Source organism: Nerophis ophidion, unplaced genomic scaffold, assembly GCF_033978795.1.
Source record: "Nerophis ophidion isolate RoL-2023_Sa unplaced genomic scaffold, RoL_Noph_v1.0 HiC_scaffold_45, whole genome shotgun sequence".
Taxonomy (NCBI): Eukaryota; Metazoa; Chordata; class Actinopteri; order Syngnathiformes; family Syngnathidae; genus Nerophis; species Nerophis ophidion.
The window spans coordinates 618,427-640,703 of record NW_026906967.1 but is presented as its reverse complement, the minus strand read 5'-3'; the positions used below and the strand labels follow the sequence as shown (position 1 = coordinate 640,703).

The window sequence follows — 22,277 nt, the reverse complement described above, 5'->3', positions numbered from 1 at the left end:
TGTTATTATGTTGTACATTCCAACACCTGTTATTATGTTGTACATTCCAACACCTGTTATTATGTTGTACATTCCAACACCTGTTATTATGTTGTACATTCCAACACCTGTTATTATGTTGTACATTCCAACACCTGTTATTATGTTGTACATTCCAACACCTGTCATTATGTTGTACATTCCAACAGGTGTTATTATGTTGTACATTCCAACAGGTGTTATTATGTTGTACATTCCAACAGGTGTTATTATGTTGTACATTCCAACACCTCTTATTATGTTGTACATTCCAACAGGTGTTATTATGTTGTACATTCCAACAGGTGTTATTATGTTGTACATTCCAACAGGTGTTATTATGTTGTACATTCCAACAGGTGTTATTATGTTGTACATTCCAACAGGTGTTATTATGTTGTACATTCCAACACCTGTTATTATGTTGTACATTCCAACACCCGTTATTATGTTGTACATTCCAACACCTGTTATTATGTTGTACATTCCAACACCTGTTATTATGTTGTACATTCCAACACCTGTTATTATGTTGTACATTCCAACAGGTGTTATTATGTTGTACATTCCAACACCTGTTATTATGTTGTACATTCCAACACCTGTTATTATGTTGTACATTCCACCAGGTGTTATTATGTTGTACATTCCAACACCTGTTATTATGTTGTACATTCCACCAGGTGTTATTATGTTGTACATTCCAACAGGTGTTATTATGTTGTACATTCCAACACCTGTTATTATGTTGTACATTCCAACACCTGTTATTATGTTGTACATTCCACCAGGTGTTATTATGTTGTACATTCCAACACCTGTTATTATGTTGTACATTCCAACACCTGTTATTATGTTGTACATTCCAACACCTGTTATTATGTTGTACATTCCAACACCTGTTATTATGTTGTACATTCCAACAGGTGTTATGTTGTACATTCCAACACCTGTCATTATGTTGTACATTCCAACAGGTGTTATTATGTTGTACATTCCAACAGGTGTTATTATGTTGTACATTCCAACAGGTGTTATTATGTTGTACATTCCAACACCTCTTATTATGTTGTACATTCCAACAGGTGTTATTATGTTGTACATTCCAACAGGTGTTATTATGTTGTACATTCCAACAGGTGTTATTATGTTGTACATTCCAACAGGTGTTATTATGTTGTACATTCCAACAGGTGTTATTATGTTGTACATTCCAACAGGTGTTATTACTTTGTACATTCCAACAGGTGTTATTATGTTGTACATTCCAACAGGTGTTATTATGTTGTACATTCCAACAGGTGTTATTACTTTGTACATTCCAACAGGTGTTATTATGTTGTACATTCCAACAGGTGTTATTATGTTGTACATTCCAACAGGTGTTATTACTTTGTACATTCCAACAGGTGTTATTATGTTGTACATTCCAACAGGTGTTATTATGTTGTACATTCCAACAGGTGTTATTATGTTGTACATTCCAACAGGTGTTATTATGTTGTACATTCCAACAGGTGTTATTATGTTGTACATTCCAACAGGTGTTATTATGTTGTACATTCCAACAGGTGTTATTATGTTGTACATTCCAACAGGTGTTATTATGTTGTACATGGCTTACACACCTCCTCTTTCTGCTGTAAACATTGTGAATGATCCACTTGACACTCCGGTGGGGAAACTTTGCTTTGATCAGAAAAATAACATAAAAATAGAATAGAATAGAGTTTTATTGTCATTATTGCAATGAACAGGTTCAAAGAACAACGAAATTGGAGCAGCTCCTCCTAAGGTGCATATACAACATGGTAGTATAAATTTAAAAAAAAAAAAATAAATAAATAAATAAATAAAAATCCGCAGCTTATTCCAAAATGATTGTGTGTCTGTCTCCTATGTCATTTCCCTCTGGAATAATGTTGTAAATGACATCTGTTGGACCAAAACGTGGTCCCTTCCTAACAGGTATTTACTTCCCAACAAAGTCAAAGAGATATCATTTAAAATCATTCCTGGTTATTACCCTGTAAAGACTGTGATGGTTAAATAGAAGAAGGACATTGATGTTATGTAACATGCACCCAGAGACTGTTAACCACTTGTTTTATACTTGTGAAAACACTCCATCACTATGGCAGGCATCTGTCGCTTCATCCTGGACAATATTTATGACAAATTTGTGCTTTGCTTTAAAGATGTGATTTTTGGTTTTACACTTTATGAACAAAAATTTGAAAAGGAATTCTACCTTTGCAACCTCATTATTTTATTGGCTAAGTTTTATATTCATAAATGTAAGTTTCTCAATACCCGACCTATCTTTTGTGCCTTTAAAAAAGATTTTGAACTTTACATTAAAACACTCTCTACCTCTAACAACAAAAAAGCTGTGAAAACGATGATTCTGTGTTCCAAATTTAAGTTATTTAATGAATCTGAATGAACCTATGGCTTTGCACTTTGTTTATTATATATATATATTTGTTTGTATTCTATTTTTGTTATTTTGAATTTACAACCCCCTGGCGCTGTTTTGTACTGTTTTTATAATGTTTTATAATGTTTTATATTGTTGTTTGGCTTACTGTTTGTAATTGTTGAAATGTATAAATAAAGATTAAAAAAAAAAAAAAGGAAGGCAGCAGAACAGAGCAGTACTGCTTTGTAACGTCAAGTGTGCCAACTGTCGTGAAAGCACATGGACTGAGAAAGACGTGAGCAGGACGCTAATAAGTAGTGATGGGTTGATGAGGCTTCATGTATCGTTTGGACACATTGCAAAACTCTATTGATACTGTGTCAATACTGTGTCACTAAATAATGACATCTGCTGGACAGTAAAAATCCCTACAGGCAGTACATCTAAGAAGGACAGCTCCAGACTTGAGAAACTGATCAGGCGGGCCGGTTCTACAATGGGAATATAACTGGACTCACTGGTGAGGGTGGCAGAGAAGAGGACTGTGGACAAACTAGTGAGCATCCTGGATGATGCCAGTCACCCTCTGCATAGTGTTATCAGTAGCCAGAGGAGCCTGTTCAGTTCTAGACTGCTTCATCCCAAGTGCAGGACTAATAGACTCAAGAACTCCTTTGTCCCACACGCCATTAGACTGTACAACTCCTCTCTGGGGCGGGGGGCGGGGGGCGGGGGGCGGGGGGTATTAGGATGACAGGGGATGCAAAGTTCAATTTTAGGACTAGATAGAACAATCCCATGATACAAGATAACCTGAGTAGAGTGGAAATAATAGGCTACCTCCTTCAGCGCTGCCTCAGAGTGGTTGTGGTGTTAGACCTGGTTGGGATTGTAAGATGCGGGGCAGAGAGGAGGAAGGGTAATGGTTGTCAGCTTCATTGGGGTCATCAGGTGGGCACCCTCCTTCACCGGCGTTTCAATGATAGGCCCACGACACCTCCAGAGGGCTCATCGGCAACACCTGGCGTCCCAGGTGAGCCCCCCTCTGCTTTTAACCATTATGTGATGTAGGTCTTAGTACATCCCCAGATGGTGTCTCTCCTCTTCACCCACAGCCACCGACTGGCTGTCTCTGCTGCTCCTGAGAGGGCTTTGATGGTGTTTCGCAGGGTTTGGCCTCGAAATCCGATGTCCTTAAGCAGCCTGATTGTTGTCTGGCCCACAAAACCTCTGCAGCCAACTTCCACTGGGCAGACCTTGGCTTTCCATCCATTCTGCTCAGCATCTGCTGCCAGTTTGGTGTACTTAAGGCTTTTGCGTTCGAATGCCTCCTCCACAGCAGCCTCCCAGGGAACCGTGAGTTCTATTATATACACAATACGCAGTGAGGAGGACCAGAGCACAATGTCTGGTCTGAGGTTTGACATGGCTATCTCTGAAGGAAAGCAGAGCTTTTGATCAAGATCCACCGCCATTTTCCAGTCACGAGCCCTTCCGAGCTGGCCTATGTCTGTTATATGGCCTTTGGTGGACTCTGCACCTTCTCGGATGAACTCTCTTGTGGCTGTAGGATGTACTTTTGGCGGGGGCAGGGCATTGATCTTCGCTCTTCTGGCCTCTAACGTGGCTGCTAGGCACTTCAGAACCTGGTTGTGCCGCCAGGTGTAGCGCCCTTGTGACAGACTTGTCTTGCAGCCAACGAGAATGTGTTTGAGGTTAGCTGGAGATGGACAGAGGGGGCATGTAGGGTCCTCCCCATACCACTGTTTGAGGTTGGAGGGGGAGGGAAGGACATCATAAGTGGAGCGTAAGATGAAGCTGATGTGAACTGCCTCCATGCCCAACAGCTCCCTCCATGAGAGCCTTCTCCTCTCGACTCCTTCCCAGCTCATCCACTGTCCTTGCTTAACTTGTGAGATAGCCTTTGCACATCTTGCTGCCTGCTCATGCCGACGTACCTCCTCTACAACCAGTCGTCGTCGCTGAGCTGGAGCCGCATTATGCCACACCGGTCTGCTCTCACTAAGGCCAAGTGAGAGCAGACCGGTGTGGCATAATTTTTTTATAATGTTTTATAATGTTTTATATTGTTGTTTGGCTTACTGTTTGTAATTGTTGAAATGTATAAATAAAGATTCAAAAAAAAAAAAAGGAAGGCAGCAGAACAGAACAGTACTGCTTTGTAACGTCAAGTGTGCCAACTGTCGTGAAAGCACATGGACTGAGAAAGACGTGAGCAGGACGCTAATAAGTAGTGATGGGTTGATGAGGCTTCATGTATCGTTTGGACACATTGCAAAACTGTATTGATACTGTGTCAATACTGTGTCACTAAATAATGACATCTGCTGGACAGTAAAAATCTCTACAGGCAGTACATCTAAGAAGGACAGCTCCAGACTTGAGAAACTGATCAGGCGGGCCGGTTCTACAATGGGAATATAACTGGACTCACTGGTGAGGGTGGCAGAGAAGAGGACTGTGGACAAACTAGTGAGCATCCTGGATGATGCCAGTCACCCTCTGCATAGTGTTATCAGTAGCCAGAGGAGCCTGTTCAGTTCTAGACTGCTTCATCCCAAGTGCAGGACTAATAGACTCAAGAACTCCTTTGTCCCACACGCCATTAGACTGTACAACTCCTCTCTGGGGCGGGGGGCGGGGGGCGGGGGGCGGGGGGTATTAGGATGACAGGGGATGCAAAGTTCAATTTTAGGACTAGATAGAACAATCCCATGATACAAGATAACCTGAGTAGAGTGGAAATAATAGGCTACCTCCTTCAGCGCTGCCTCAGAGTGGTTGTGGTGTTAGACCTGGTTGGGATTGTAAGATGCGGGGCAGAGAGGAGGAAGGGTAATGGTTGTCAGCTTCATTGGGGTCATCAGGTGGGCACCCTCCTTCACCGGCGTTTCAATGATAGGCCCACGACACCTCCAGAGGGCTCATCGGCAACACCTGGCGTCCCAGGTGAGCCCCCCTCTGCTTTTAACCATTATGTGATGTAGGTCTTAGTACATCCCCAGATGGTGTCTCTCCTCTTCACCCACAGCCACCGACTGGCTGTCTCTGCTGCTCCTGAGAGGGCTTTGATGGTGTTTCGCAGGGTTTGGCCTCGAAATCCGATGTCCTTAAGCAGCCTGATTGTTGTCTGGCCCACAAAACCTCTGCAGCCAACTTCCACTGGGCAGACCTTGGCTTTCCATCCATTCTGCTCAGCATCTGCTGCCAGTTTGGTGTACTTAAGGCTTTTGCGTTCGAATGCCTCCTCCACAGCAGCCTCCCAGGGAACCGTGAGTTCTATTATATACACAATACGCAGTGAGGAGGACCAGAGCACAATGTCTGGTCTGAGGTTTGACATGGCTATCTCTGAAGGAAAGCAGAGCTTTTGATCAAGATCCACCGCCATTTTCCAGTCACGAGCCCTTCCGAGCTGGCCTATGTCTGTTATATGGCCTTTGGTGGACTCTGCACCTTCTCGGATGAACTCTCTTGTGGCTGTAGGATGTACTTTTGGCGGGGGCAGGGCATTGATCTTCGCTCTTCTGGCCTCTAACGTGGCTGCTAGGCACTTCAGAACCTGGTTGTGCCGCCAGGTGTAGCGCCCTTGTGACAGACTTGTCTTGCAGCCAACGAGAATGTGTTTGAGGTTAGCTGGAGATGGACAGAGGGGGCATGTAGGGTCCTCCCCATACCACTGTTTGAGGTTGGAGGGGGAGGGAAGGACATCATAAGTGGAGCGTAAGATGAAGCTGATGTGAACTGCCTCCATGCCCAACAGCTCCCTCCATGAGAGCCTTCTCCTCTCGACTCCTTCCCAGCTCATCCACTGTCCTTGCTTAACTTGTGAGATAGCCTTTGCACATCTTGCTGCCTGCTCATGCCGACGTACCTCCTCTACAACCAGTCGTCGTCGCTGAGCTGGAGCCGCATTATGCCACACCGGTCTGCTCTCACTAAGGCCAAGTGAGAGCAGACCGGTGTGGCATAATTTTTTTATAATGTTTTATAATGTTTTATATTGTTGTTTGGCTTACTGTTTGTAATTGTTGAAATGTATAAATAAAGATTCAAAAAAAAAAAAGGAAGGCAGCAGAACAGAACAGTACTGCTTTGTAACGTCAAGTGTGCCAACTGTCGTGAAAGCACATGGACTGAGAAAGACGTGAGCAGGACGCTAATAAGTAGTGATGGGTTGATGAGGCTTCATGTATCGTTTGGACACATTGCAAAACTGTATTGATACTGTGTCAATACTGTGTCACTAAATAATGACATCTGCTGGACAGTAAAAATCTCTACAGGCAGTACATCTAAGAAGGACAGCTCCAGACTTGAGAAACTGATCAGGCGGGCCGGTTCTACAATGGGAATATAACTGGACTCACTGGTGAGGGTGGCAGAGAAGAGGACTGTGGACAAACTAGTGAGCATCCTGGATGATGCCAGTCACCCTCTGCATAGTGTTATCAGTAGCCAGAGGAGCCTGTTCAGTTCTAGACTGCTTCATCCCAAGTGCAGGACTAATAGACTCAAGAACTCCTTTGTCCCACACGCCATTAGACTGTACAACTCCTCTCTGGGGCGGGGGGCGGGGGGCGGGGGGCGGGGGGTATTAGGATGACAGGGGATGCAAAGTTCAATTTTAGGACTAGATAGAACAATCCCATGATACAAGATAACCTGAGTAGAGTGGAAATAATAGGCTACCTCCTTCAGCGCTGCCTCAGAGTGGTTGTGGTGTTAGACCTGGTTGGGATTGTAAGATGCGGGGCAGAGAGGAGGAAGGGTAATGGTTGTCAGCTTCATTGGGGTCATCAGGTGGGCACCCTCCTTCACCGGCGTTTCAATGATAGGCCCACGACACCTCCAGAGGGCTCATCGGCAACACCTGGCGTCCCAGGTGAGCCCCCCTCTGCTTTTAACCATTATGTGATGTAGATCTTACTACATCCCCAGATGGTGTCTCTCCTCTTCATCCACAGCCACCGACTGGCTGTCTCTGCTGCTCCTGAGAGGGCTTTGATGGTGTTTCGCAGGGTTTGGCCTCGAAATCCGATGTCCTTAAGCAGCCTGATTGTTGTCTGGCCCACAAAGCCTCTGCAGCCAACTTCCACTGGGCAGACCTTGGCTTTCCATCCATTCTGCTCAGCATCAGCTGCCAGTTCGGTGTACTTAAGGCTTTTGCGTTCGAATGCCTCCTCCACAGCAGCCTCCCAGGGAACCGTGAGTTCTATTATATACACAATACGCAGTGAGGAGGACCAGAGCACAATGTCTGGTCTGAGGTTTGACATGGCTATCTCTGAAGGAAAGCAGAGCTTTTGATCAAGATCCACCACCATTTTCCAGTCACGAGACCTTCCGAGCTGGCCTATGTCTGTTATATGGCCTTTGGTGGACTCTGCACCTTCTCGGATGAACTCTCTTGTGGCTGTAGGATGTACTTTTGGCGGGGGCAGGGCATTGATCTTCGCTCTTCTGGCCTCTAACGTGGCTGCTAGGCACTTCAGAACCTGGTTGTGCCGCCAGGTGTAGCGCCCTTGTGACAGACTTGTCTTGCAGCCAACGAGAATGTGTTTGAGGTTAGCTGGAGATGGACAGAGGGGGCATGTAGGGTCCTCCCCATACCACTGTTTGAGGTTGGAGGGGGAGGGAAGGACATCATAAGTGGAGCGTAAGATGAAGCTGATGTGAACTGCCTCCATGCCCAACAGCTCCCTCCATGAGAGCCTTCTCCTCTCGACTCCTTCCCAGCTCATCCACTGTCCTTGCTTAACTTGTGAGATAGCCTTTGCACATCTTGCTGCCTGCTCATGCCGACGTACCTCCTTCCACAACCAGCCGTCGTCGCTGAGCTGGAGCCGCATTATGCCACACCGGTCTGCTCTCACTAAGGCCAAGTGAGAGCAGACCGGTGTGGCATAATTTTTTTATAATGTTTTATAATGTTTTATATTGTTGTTTGGCTTACTGTTTGTAATTGTTGAAATGTATAAATAAAGATTAAAAAAAAAAAAAAGGAAGGCAGCAGAACAGAGCAGTACTGCTTTGTAACGTCAAGTGTGCCAACTGTCGTGAAAGCACATGGACTGAGAAAGACGTGAGCAGGACGCTAATAAGTAGTGATGGGTTGATGAGGCTTCATGTATCGTTTGGACACATTGCAAAACTGTATTGATACTGTGTCAATACTGTGTCACTAAATAATGACATCTGCTGGACAGTAAAAATCTCTACAGGCAGTACATCTAAGAAGGACAGCTCCAGACTTGAGAAACTGATCAGGCGGGCCGGTTCTACAATGGGAATATAACTGGACTCACTGGTGACGGTGGCAGAGAAGAGGACTGTGGACAAACTAGTGAGCATCCTGGATGATGCCAGTCACCCTCTGCATAGTGTTATCAGTAGCCAGAGGAGCCTGTTCAGTTCTAGACTGCTTCATCCCAAGTGCAGGACTAATAGACTCAAAAACTCCTTTGTCCCACACGCCATTAGACTGTACAACTCCTCTCTGGGGCGGGGGTCGGGGGGTACTAGGATGACAGGGGATGCAAAACAATAACAGTGCAATACATTTTCATAACATGGTCACTACTGCCTACTTTGTCTTGTTATATTCTTATTTTACTGTTATATTGTTATTCCCATTGTTGCTTTTTAGTTTTTATTCTCATTGTAATATTTCTCTTTTTTGTTTCCATTTAAACCCCCATTATTTACTTTTTACTTATATTTAAATTGATCTTAACTCTGTACACTGCTGCTGGAATTTTAATTTTCCTGAAGGAACTCTCCTGAAGGAATCAATGAAGTACTATCTATCTATCTATCTATCTATCTATCTATCTATCTATCTATCTATCTATCTATCTATCTATCTATCTATCTACTTGTGGACTGGGATTTTTTTTTAACATGCGCTCTGAATACGCACTGTTGATCGATTGATTGAAACTTTTATGTATTAGTAGATTGCACAGTTCAGTACATATTCCGTACCATTTACCACTAAATAGTAACACCCCAATAAGTTTTTCAACTTGTTTAAATCGGGGTCCACGTTAAGCAAGTCATGGTAAAAAGTAACTGGGGGCGAGCTGGACTCGAACAACCGCCCTATGGGATTCAATATGAACACTTGTGGTCCTTCATTCTACCAACTCAGCTACCGGAGAAAACAACCATCACTGTGTTTTAATGTAATTAATAGGATGGTTGTGTGGGCGGGACAATACCGGAGAGTCTCCAGTGGAGACTTAATGAAACGACAAGAAAATGAACACAAATACCTTTTTTTCCGATATATGATCAAAATATTCCCAGACGGCGGAAATGATCTCCGACGACGATAAATGGCAAAAAAAAAAAAGACAACGACAGAAGTGTGGCGATTCTGTTGGCAGCAGCATCTCCTAAAAGCCAAGTCTTGATCAGACAAGTTTGTCAAATTATCGGCCCATTTCCAAATTACCTTTTGTGTCAAACATTTTGGAGAAATGTGTTCTGGCACAACTGCAGCCTTTTTTAGATGAAAATAGCACTTTCGATCCATTTCAGTCTGGATACAAAGCTTTGCACAGTACTGAATCTGCACTTTTAAAGGTTTTTAATGACTTGCTTTTAATGTCTGATTCTGGCAGCTCTGCCATTTTAGTGCTTTTAGATCTTACAGCTGCCTTTGACACAGTTGACCACACAATTCTTTTAGACCGCCTGAGAGACTGTGTGGGTGTCAGGGGGACTGCGTTACAGTGGTTCAGATCTTACCTGTCTGAGAGGTCCTTCTCTGTCAGGCTGGGGGACGCCACCTCCTCTTCTGCCCCGCTTTACTGTGGTGTCCCCCAGGAATCTATTTTAGGCCCCATCCTGTTCGCTCTTTATCTCCTCCCTCTTGGAGATATTTTTAGGAAACATGGAGTGTTTTATCACTTTTATGCAGATGACTGCCAAATTTATATGCCAATTTCAAAAAGCCACGGCCCCCTGACACCCCTCCTTAACTGTCTATGTGACGTCAAGGCTTGGTTAGCCCAGAATTTTTTAATAATGAATGAGGGAAAAACGGAAATTTTAGTTTTTGGTCCGGCCCTCACTGACTTGGGACTATTGCAAAATGATGTGCGTCCCAAAGTCACCAGCCTTGGCGTCACTATAGACAGCCATTTTAAACCTCACACACAAGTCAATAGCGTTTTAAAATCGTGTTTTTATCACCTTCGTCTTTTAGTAAAGGTTAAACCGCTTTTATTTTTTAACCTTCTTGAACAAGTGGTGCATGCTTTTATTTGAAGTGGCCTGGACTACTGCAATGCACTTTATGCTGGCATTAGCCAAACAGCTCTCTCCCGGTTGCAGTTAGTCCAGAACGCGGCAGCAGGACTTTTAACAGGGGCCAGGAAACGCCAGCATATAACCCCAATTCTTCAGAGTTTGCACTGGCTCCCTGTTCATTTTAGAATTGATTTTAAAACATTGCTGTTTGTTTTTAAATCTTTACATGGACTGGCACCTCAATATATCTCGGACCTCATCCAAATGTACATTCCTGCGCGCGCTCTGAGGTCCGAGAGCCAGTTCCAGCTCGTGGTGCCCAAGACCAGACTTAAGACCAGGGGAGACAGGGCCTTCTCTGTGGTCGGCCCTAAGCTCTGGAACACTCTGCCCCTCCATGTTCAAACTGCTTCCACAGTGGAGTGTTTTAAGTCTCGTCTTAACACCCACTTTTATTCTTTGGCTTTTAAAACTACGTGAGTTGTGTGGTCCTCTGTCCTCTGTTGTCCTCTGTGTTTTTTATACATTTTGATTTCTATTTTACTGTTTTAATTGCTTTTACCCTTTAAAATTGTTTTTAATCATATTTTGTTTTTATATTGTTTTTATATTGGTTTTATATTTATTTATTTTGTGTTTTTATTCAGTCATTGGTGGAACATAAAATTGTTTTTTTAATATTGTTTTTAACATGGCTGTGCAGCACTTTGGAAACGTTCTTGTTGTTTAAATGTGCTATATAAATAAAGTGGATTGGATTGGATTGGATTGACAAAGATTGAGAGAAAAGTTGAGAATAAAAGTAAAAATGGGGAGAAAAGGAGAGAATGAAGGTGAAAACAGATAGAAAATGAGAGAAAGAAGGTATAGAGTATGAATATTAAATACAATCAGGTGAGCAGATACCTCAGCTGGGACGAGTTATCTATTCACCTGTTTCCTTTATCAGCAGCGTTGGAAACCATGAGAGGGGCTGGCGATTGAGGAGTGAGAGCCAGACGAAGGAGATCAGGAGAAACGCATGTCATTGAGAGCTGAAAAGCTGAAAGAGACATTGAGCACAAAAATAAATTGTAAAGAAATAAAAAGTGTGTAACCACTGAACCAGGCGTGGTGTTTCCGTGGAGGGAATGGAGGATCCAGGACGAGGATCTCCACAGGGCTATACAAATAAACATTGATTGACATTGATTGATTGATATTTGTAGTTGCTCAGATGGATGGTGGATGGACTGTGTTGGTAAAGCTTGGCTTGACTGCTGCTGTGTGAGGGGTTGATAGTCTTGAGCCTGGGGGTTGAGAGTGACTGCTGGTTCCTTGGTTCTTTTTAAGTAGGAGCTCATGCCATCAGATGCTGTGTGTGAGGAAGCATGAAGGCTGGAAGCTTTTAAAGCTGCTAATTTTGCATCAGCAGCTGCCAATTGAGCTTGCAGGTCCATCATTTCCTTTTTCTTTCTGATTATTTCCCTCTCCTCTTCCAATTTCTTTTTGATCTTTTCCTCCTCCTCTTCCAAGGCAGCGAGGGCAGCCCTGTCGGCCTCTGCCTGTCTGCGAACTGAGGAGGTTCTAGAATTACTAGAACCAGACCGTGTGTGACTCCCATGTGATTTGTGACTTATATTACTAATGCTGTCATTTGGATTAATTTCGTTTTGGAAATCCTCCATATTTTCCAGGGTTGGTGTTTTTATCCAGGTGTTAACATGCTCAATGAATTAATGTAGATTGATTAATTTGGCTTTGTACCATATGTCGTGATTGATTTGGTCCTCTGTTGGTAGAATTGGTAGGAGGGATGTGTGTGCACTTGCGGTTTCCTTTATAACATTGAGATATTTGGTGAAAGCAGATTGCACGTCCATTTTGTCCTCTCCATTTTCCATCATTTCCATGATATGTTTCTGCATGTTGCTTGCCTTGTTTAATTTAGATCTCCTCTCCTTCTCAAGTGTTTCAATTCTGTGCATTAGGGCTTTTGGTGTCATTTTCACTGTGCGTTTTTTTTTTTACATCAGATGTTTGATCTGTGTCATACTTGCCAACCTTGAGACCTCCGATTTCGGGGGGTGGGGGTTGGTGGTGGGGGGCATGGTCAGGGTGGGGCGTGGTTGGGGGCGTGGTTAAGAGGGAAGGAGTATATTTACCGCTAGATTCATAGATTTACCAAGTCAAGTATTTCATATATATCAATCAATCAATCAATCAATGTTTATTTATATATCCCTAAATCACTAGTGTCTCAAAGGGCTGCACAAACCACAACACAAAACACCATATATATATATATATATATATATATATATATATAATAAATACTTGAATTTCAGTGTTCATTTATTTACACATTTACACACACATAACACTCATTTACTCATTGTTGAGTTAAGGGTTGAATCGTCCATCCTTTTTCTAACCATATGCAAGTGCAGTAGATGGCAGTATTGTTCTGTTTAAGAGTTTCACAACAATGCTGTTTGGCAGACGAACTGCTTTACGGTAGACGAAAACGGACTGCTGTTGTTGTATGTTGTTTTACCACGCTGGGAGGACGTTAATGAAACTGCCTAACAATAAACCCACATAAGAAACCAATAACTCGCCCTCGATCATTTTACAGTTATAACATCATTGGGCAGACACGCTCTTTATACATGTCACTCAGGTCCGCATGGAGCTGGAGGGGGCGTGGCCTCCAGCTCCGCCTGAATTTCGGGAGAAAATTGTCCCAGGAGGTTTTCGGGAGAGGCGCTGAATTTCGGGAGTCTCCCGGAAAATCCAGGAGTGTTGGTAAGTATGATCTGTGTCCACCTGTTTTTCCATCTCTGCAGGTTGTGACTGATTTTCAATCATTTCTGACAGTTCAGCCTGTGAGGGTTCCATTTGACCTTTAATTGTATCACACATTGAATGCGTTACTTTTGATTCCATTAACACATGATCATGCATTTCCAAAGCATTGTATTTTCCTTTCCCAGGATCCATGATTATGCACAACCCACAATTCAAAATCAGATCAAATATATGGAAACCTTGTTAATGTCACTCAAAACACCAAACATCAAAACCGCAATTATTCATTTGCATTTGTTCAAACCAAAACCTCACCCACGAATGGGCTTGCACAAGGAATCATAAAACACCACCTTGTATTTTAAATGTACCCACGAACGGGTTGCAATCATGCACAACATCTCCTGGAAAATACCCACTATCGGGTTCAATAACATTGAATATTAACCACCAATGCGTTGGATTTTTTGTTGCTGTCTTTGTGTGCACACACTGTTATATGGCCATATATTACATACCTTTACTTCATGCTGGCCTGTGACTTTGTTCTTGTCTTCAAAAGATTTTCTTCGAAAAGAGTTCCATATCTTTGAAAAGAGTACACAACTTCAAACAGCGCTGCTCAGCTGTCGCTCCAAAGTGATATCTGTTTGTCGAGACATTATGTATTTTGCATCTAAAGGTCGGAGGTTCTGATGATAGTGAAAGCTAAGAGATGAACAATGTCTCCCTCGTTCAGAATACGCAAATTCACACTTATTTAGTTAGTTCTCAAATAAAAATTTGAGTTTTGCCCCATTTGAGAAAAATCCCTCAGAGTATTTTACTATTTCTTTTTTTTTAGTTACTTAAGTGAAATGCTTTAAAAATAGAATGTGAGGTTACAGTGCACTTGACCTTAACATATATAATAATCATAGTTTGAGTTTGTGCCAAATTTGAGGAAAATCTATCAAATAATTCTTGAGATATGGCTTTAACAATGTGCTAAGTTAAGACAAAATAATAAAAAAAAATACCCAAGACCTGCTGTCACATTGTTTTGTTCATGTAAACATTGTTTTATACCATATTGTGTACAGATTCTAAACTGTAATGCAGTTTTTGTTGTATTTCCATTTTTCGTCATTATTCGATATTTTGATTGTTGTCAGCCATTTTGGGCCAAAGTGTTCTTTATTTTATTTTATTTCTTTACTTCCTCTTACAACAAATTATCTGCTGAAAATTTTAATGTATAAAACATTATTGTTAAGCAAAATGTACCATGTGTATGTTCAATTTTACAGGTTGCTATTCACTTACTTTGAAGCATTTTTTTTCATTTGTTTTATATGTTTCATGGTTTAAATTTAAATTAAAGTATACCAATGCTAAAATACCTGTATCAAATGTTAGGTATATGCATTAATGTCAATTTGTTAGAGAGAGTCTGTTTCCAGAATGAATGTAAATATATTTACAAGAAAAAACAGCTGCATAAGATTTTCGTTTTTTTGGCATTCCTATTTTTATACATTTATGGCTCTTAAAAAAACTGCCAGGATATTTTGCGTAGAACATTTAACCTAATGTCCACAATGGCATTGTGTAGGCAAAAAAAGAGTAGTGCCCAGACGTGGGAACGAAAATCACTTTCTAGCCACTTTTTCCTGGTTCACCTTATGGCCTATAACTAAGAGTTTCCCGCTTGTCTCCAACCTTTCCCCCATGCATTCCTGAGAGTGTGTGCCTCACCGACACTCTGCTGTTAACAGGCGGCCTTTGTCTTTTGAGGCCTCCAATAAATACTAAAACAAAAAGGTATTCTCTGAACATTTCTTCTTAAATAGATTATTACATTGTAAAACAACAGACACTTTACTTTTGTGTGTCCTTATGTCCCTGCAAGATGATGTTACGTTTTGGACGCATGGCTGCAATGGTTGTGATCTCTCGAATGCAGAATTTTAGAATAGAATAGAAAGTACTTTCTTGATCCCTGGTGGAAATTCAGCACCACAGTTCGCTCACAATAGGCAATAATAATTTACACCAGTAAAACCAGCAAACCAGTAATTACAGTCTGCAAATTGTGTTGTTGTTGAATGATATTTATCAGATTTAAAGTCAAATACAGTTTATATACATGTCTGTCTATCTGTGTTGGCCCTGCGATGAGGTGGCGACCTGTCCAGGGTGTACGGCGCCTTCCGCCTGAATGCAGCTGAGATAGGCTCCAGCACACCCCGCCATCCCTAAAGGGACACACAGTCGATAAAGGGATGGATGGATCATTGGTGGCCGTGATTTTTTTGTGTAGACACCATGAAAACATACATTTAGAATGAATCGTTCATGACTTGCCCATCACGATGACTCGTTGGCCCCGCCCCTAAGTGACGCATGCGTGGAGGATATGTTCTTCGCAGCAAAGTCCTCCTTTACTCCACACACGCTTCTAAGCCTCGGCACATCTACTAACTACACTTTATTCATCCTCCGTGTCAGCATCAACTCCACTCGTCTCACTCAACTTTGGACATTATTAGGCCCGCTTAGATTGCTCGTTGTTTGAGCGCGCTAGTTAGCTTAGCATGCTAGTTAGCTTAGCTTGTTAGCCGCTAACAAAGAGACGCGGATTTGATCAACACATCGCTTAGTTAAGATCAAGTGTGAGTGTAAAGTGTTGTGATTGTGTGAAAATGTGTGAAAGAACCATAGCAGAGTACGAGGAGGAACTTTGTCCAACTAAAGAGGAGAAGGAGCGACCACATCAAAAACCTCAAGTTGTGTTACACAGAACAGGTTTGTTTACTTCTTACTCTCACATCTTTACTAACTTTGTATTTCATCATTAATATGACGTGTTTGATTAATAATTGATCAATAGGTGTACTCAGACACATGATTGTTATTGTGTTATTAATGTGATTATCAGACAGCAGTCATTTCCACTAGATAATGTTCAAATATAGGTGATTTGGCACAATTATAATTAAAAAAACAAAAATAATGTTGTTTTTCATCAGATATGTAGTAGTATTGTATATGTGGATGGGGGCCCTGCTTTGGTAATAATGTGTACCCCTTTCAGAGATCACATTTAGTTCCACTTCATACATTCACATGTTGCACAATGAGATGAGATGGTATAACGTGAACAGTTCTGGAACTTTCTAACTCGGGGGAAAGAACGGGATCTCGTTGGAAGCGCGATGTATGAGCAGACGCCGTTTGGGTATAACAAAATGGTGTCTGCCAATTTAGTTTACAACTTCACTACATCAGTAGTTGTCAAACTTTTTTCACCAAGTACCAACTCAGAAAATACTTGGATTTCCAAGTACCACCATCATGAACAGCAATAAAGTACAGTAGCATAGTAGGCCTTAATTATTCATTAATAACAAGGAAGACACATTATTTAACAAGTATATTTAATATTTTAGTTACTGTAAAATTACACACAGTTTGAACAGTAACACAGTTTTTGCATGTTGGAAAATAAAACAATGTACATAAAAAATGAAATAATATTTGGCGTACCATTAGGTGATACCCGTGTACCACTAGTGGTACACGTACCACAGTTTTAGAATCCCTGCTCGATCGGTTCAAGAAGACATGATCAATGCACGCGTGTGCAGAGACAAGGTCACTTCCATTTTTTTTGTTTCACGTCAGTTATGTTCCTGCATGTTGTCACTACTATAGTTTTCTTTTTTGCAATCTTTATTTGAATAACAATTTGACATAAAAGATGACATGCTGATCATTTAAAAAATTACAGAGCCCCTAAAGGGACATGGGTACAATTTTTTTTGAGATATGTATCTTGTGCGCACCAGAAACTATGATGCAGCTTCCTCAGTTGACCTCTGACCTGGTCCACAGAGATGACTAATGTTTGCGTAGAGGAGGAGGAGGAGGAGGAGGAGGGGGTTGCAACCATGGCTGGGGAGGGGGAGAAGAAAAGGGGGTGGATGCAATGAGGATTGGGGGGTGGGGAGAACAGTACTGGTTAAACCGGTTGAAGAAGTTCTTCATCTCATTGGCCCTCTCTATTGTCCCCCCTACTGCTCTGGTCTTTGTCTTGTGGCCTGTGATGGTTTTCACACCTTCCCAGACCTCCATCATGTTGTTCTGCTCCAGCTTCTTCCTGTAGCTGTCCTTAGTCTTCCTCACGCGTCCTCTCACATCCCGCTGTGCTGCTCTCATTGCCTCCCTGTCTCCACTCCAGAAGGGAGCTTTCTTCTTGTTGAGCACAGCTTGAACCTCCTGTGTTACCCAGGGTTTGTCATTAGGGTAGCACTGAACAGTCTTAGCAGGGCAGGTCACGTCTAGGCAGAAGTTGAGGTAATCCGTAGAACAGTGAGTCTGACCATCAATGTCCTCACCATGTGGAAACTGTGTACCATTTGTCTGTCACAGAATGACATCACACTAAGATGTTCAGTGACAGTTTTCTTTAGCTATTTAGCATTTTTGTTCAGTATCAATCAATCAATCAATCAATGTTATTTATACAGCCCTAAATCACATTTGTCTCAAAGGGCAAAAAAAAGGCAGTACACATCTTCCAAACAAAGTGTTTGCGAGTGAAATTTTCTGAAATGTGTAGGTATATTCTTGCTATCGTTTACATTTTCAGAATGTATAATATTGTGTTTTAGAGAAATGCTTTGACATTTTTGTCAGGTTCAAACACCGATGACATCTATTAGACAAGACAAGAAGCAAAGAAATCAAACAGAGACAGGATTCAATTTAGCTCATGAGGAGAAACGTCTGGGCTGCAACTTCGTACAGTTTCCCACCACGCTCTGACGAGGGAGTTCCACGCTTCCTCTTTTATTTGGGCCTTTTCTGATTACATAGCTGCAGCTGTTTTTAAAGGGAGGGGGGTCGTAAACAGCTTTTGCACTCGGTCGTAAACAGTTTAAAGAAAAGGTCTGCTCCCTCTGCTTTGTAGATCTCAGGTCAGGAAAAGGTCTTCCTGTGGCTGTCAATAGATCAAAGAAACCGACACCTCCATGTTGCATCCCATTGCAGACAGTGGAGTTTTACAAGCCTTTTGTTTGATAAGATGAAAGACAGCTTTGGTCTTCTCGCAGGGGACCTGAACTCAATGGAACAGAAAAGTTTTTTTATAACTTCCATCCATCCATTTCCTACCGCTTATTCCCTTTTGGGATTGTGGGGGGCGCTGAACTCATATACAATTATTCTGACAATTTTGTTATTATTGTTAATATCATATGGAATCAATTATTGGTCGCAGTAAAGTGGCAAATTGGGTTCTTTTTAGCTCTAAAAAGGGTATTTCAACAAGTAAACAGTACAGTAGGTACTTGATTTTGATAGATGTAATGCTCATAATGCTCATAGGGACTGCGTGGCGTAGTGGGAGAGTGGCCGTGCGCAACCCGAGGGTCCCTGGTTCAATCCCCACCTACTACCATCTTCGTCACGTCCGTTGTGTCCTGAGCAATACACTTCACCCTTGCTCCTTATGGGTGCTGGTTAGCGCCTTGCATGGCAGCTCCCTCCATCAGTGTGTGAATGTGTGTGTGAATGGGTAAATGTGGAAATAGTGTCAAAGCGCTTTGAGTACCTTGAAGGTAGAAAATCGCTATACAAGTACAACCCATTTATTTTATCATAAGGGTATTCTAGTAAACTATGCAGAGATGAGATTTGTCAGTATCAAAATATTACTTGAAATCAAATTTTGGCAGCAGCAGAGTGGTTGTTTCGGTATAATTTAGCTTTGTAAAGGGTATTTCCACAAGTATACAGTACAGTAGGTACTTGATTTATATATATATATATATATATATATATATATATATATATATATATATATATATATATATAATGCTCACAAGAGTATTCTAGTAAAATATGCAGAGATGAGATGTGTCAATATCAAACTATTACTTAAAATACATTTTTGGCAGCAACAAAGTGGCCATTTGGGTAGATATTTGCTCTAAAAATGGTATTTCAACAAGTAAACAGTACAGTAGGTACTTGATATTGATATATGTAATGGTCATAAGGACATTCTAGTAAAATGCGTGTGTGTAAATATGCGATGTGTAAATATCAAAATATTACATCAAATCCCTTTTTGATTGAAGATTCAAGATAGTTTATTGTCATATGCACAGTTAAACACACAGTTTGCCGTACAATGAAAATCTTACTTTGCTAGTCCACAAGTCACACGGTACTTAGCTAAAAATAAAAATAAAAATGTATATACAAGGCACAGTAAGTAACATAAAATTATGGCACATTCTGATTGACAGTCAACAGTATAAATATGGAGTTGACCTTGGGTCACAGCAGCAGTTAACGTGTCTTTATTGATCAAAGGTGAAAAGTGTCTACAGTGATGGTTCACAGTTGTGGTCAAAGTAGCTGTCTTTTCTTCAAAAAGACAAAAGTAAAGACGGAGGGTTGGGGGAAGCTAGCATTCATGAGTTAGCATTCACAAGCCTGATGGCCTGTGGGTAGAAACTGTTAGTCAGTCTGGTAGTTCTGGATGTCAGGCTCCTATATGGTCTGCCTGATGGTAGGAGGCTGAAGAGACTGTGTACTGTCCTTGATGATGATGTGTGCTCTCCTGGTGGCCCTGGTAGACTACATGTCCTGTAGTGAGGGGAAGGCTGCTCCTGATATGTACTGAGCAGTTTTAATCACTCGCTGGAGTGCCTTCCTGTCCTTAGCAGTGCAGTTTCCATACCAGACCGTGATTGAGCTGGTTAGGACACTCTCAACCGTACTTCTATAGAAGTCGCTGAGAATTTTGGGTGGCATGCCAAATTTTCTCAGCCTTGTTAGGAAGTACAGTCGCTGCTGGGCTTTCTTTATTGTTTGTTGGGTGTTGTGTCCCCAGGTGAGGTCCTCGCTGATGTGAGTCCCGAGGAATTTAAAGGTTTTCACCCTGTCCACCTTTGTCCCACCTATGTACAGAGGAATGTACTGTGCACTCCTTCTCCGTGGGTCAATAATCATCGCATTGGTCTTGTCTGTGTTCAAGGAGAGATTATTATCCTGACACCAGGCCACCAGTTCCGCTACCTCCCTTCTGTACACTGCCTCAGCTCCCCCGGTGATCAGTCCGACGACCGTAGTATCATCTGCAAACTTGATGATAGTGGTGTTGTTCTGGGAGGCCACACAGTCGTGTGTGAAGAGGGTGTACAATAGGGGGCTCAGCACGCAGCCTTGGGGGGTCCCAATGCTTAGAACCTTTGTGTCTGATGTCTGGTTGCCGATACTGACTGACTGGGGCCGGTTTGTGAGAAAGTTCAGGACCCAGTCACAGAGAGTTGGTGTCAGACCAACAGTGAGGAGTTTAGCAGTGAGTTTTTGTGGGATGACCGTGTTAAAAGCAGAGCTGTAGTCGATGAATAATAGCCTGGCATAGGTGTCCTTGCCCTCTACGTGGGTGAGGGTGGTGTGGATGACAGGGTTGACTGCATCCTCAGTGGACCGGTTCTGCCGGTAGGCAAACTGTAGAGCAGGGGTCACCAACGCGGTGCCCACGGGCACCAGGTTGCCTGTTAGGACCAGATGCGTCGCCCGCTGGCTTGTTCTAAAAATAGCTCAAATAGCAGCACTTACCAGTGAGCTGCCTCTATTCTTTAAATTGTATTTATTTACTAGCAAGCTGGTCTCGCTTTGCTCGACCTTTTCATTTCTAAGAGAGACAAAACTCAAATAGAATTTGAAAATCCAAGAAAATATTTTAAGACTTGGTCTTCACTTGTTTAAATACATTCATTTATTTATTTTTTTACTTTGCTTCTTATAACTTTCAGAAAGACAATTTTAGAGAAAATATACACCCTTAAAAATGATTTGAGGATTTTTAAACACATTCACCTTTTTACCTTTTCAAATCCTTCCTCTTCTTTCCTGAAAATTTAAATCAATGTTCAAGTATTTTTTTTTTATTGTAAAGAATAATAAATACATTTTAATATAATTCTTCATTTTAGCTTCTGTTTTTTCGACAAAGTATATTTGTGAAATATTTCTTCAAACTTATGATTAAAATTCAAAGAAATTATTCTGGCAAATCTAGAAAATCTGTAGAATCAAATTATATCTTATATCAAAGTATTTTGAATTTCTTTTAAAATTTTTCTTATGGAAAATTTAGAAGAAATAATTATTTGTCTTTGTTAAAAATATCACAAAGTGCAGATTGGATTTTAACCTATTCAAAACATGTCATCAAAATTCTAAAATTAATATGAATCAGGAAAAATTACTAATGATGTTCCATAAATTGTTTTTTTATTTTTTTCAAAAATATTCAAATTAGCTAGTTTTTTTCTTCATTTTTTTCGGTTGAAATTTGAATTTTAAAGATAAACTATTTTTCAAAATATAAATTTAATTTTTTCGTGTTTTCTCCTCTTTTAAACTGTTCAATTAAGTGTTTTTTAATCATTTATTCTCTACAAAAAAAACTTCCTTAAAAAGAAAAAAAATTACGAAAAAATGACGGATAGAAATACCCATTTTTTATATCCATCCATCCGTTTTCTACCGCTTATTCCCTTTCGGGGTCGCGGGGGGCGCTGGCGCCTATCTCAGCTACAATCGGGCGGAAGGCGGGGTACACCCTGGACAAGTCGCCACCTCATCGCAGGGCCAACACAGATAGACAGACAACATTCACACTCACATTCACACATTAGGGACCATTTAGTGTTGCCAATCAACCTATCCCCAGGTGCATGTCTTTGGAAGTGGGAGGAAGCCG

The 22,277-nt window shown here is 41.6% G+C and overlaps 3 protein-coding genes across 4 annotated transcripts in view; 2 read left to right on the top strand and 1 right to left on the bottom strand.

Moving 5' to 3' along the window:
• Positions 1–11,804, top strand: part of LOC133546826 (zinc finger protein 33A-like) — a 45,758-nt gene extending 33,954 nt beyond the window's left edge. The window contains exon 4 of one of the 2 annotated variants that reach the window (XM_061892657.1): positions 11,670–11,804. In XM_061892657.1, the coding sequence (XP_061748641.1) occupies positions 11,670–11,704 (35 nt within the window). In that variant the 3' untranslated portion in view covers positions 11,705–11,804. The remainder of the gene's footprint in view (positions 1–11,669) is intronic. The other variant, XM_061892655.1, reaches the window with a different exon arrangement.
• LOC133546834 (gastrula zinc finger protein XlCGF57.1-like) overlaps positions 1–22,277 on the bottom strand; it is a 166,566-nt gene that overhangs the window by 103,643 nt on the left and 40,646 nt on the right. The gene's annotated exons all lie outside the window — the stretch shown is intronic.
• The window catches only part of LOC133546827 (gastrula zinc finger protein XlCGF28.1-like), a 33,936-nt gene continuing 27,522 nt past the window's right edge, over positions 15,864–22,277 (top strand). The window contains exon 1 of the mRNA XM_061892658.1: positions 15,864–16,297. Coding sequence (XP_061748642.1) covers positions 16,195–16,297 — 103 coding nt within the window. The 5' untranslated portion in view covers positions 15,864–16,194. The remainder of the gene's footprint in view (positions 16,298–22,277) is intronic.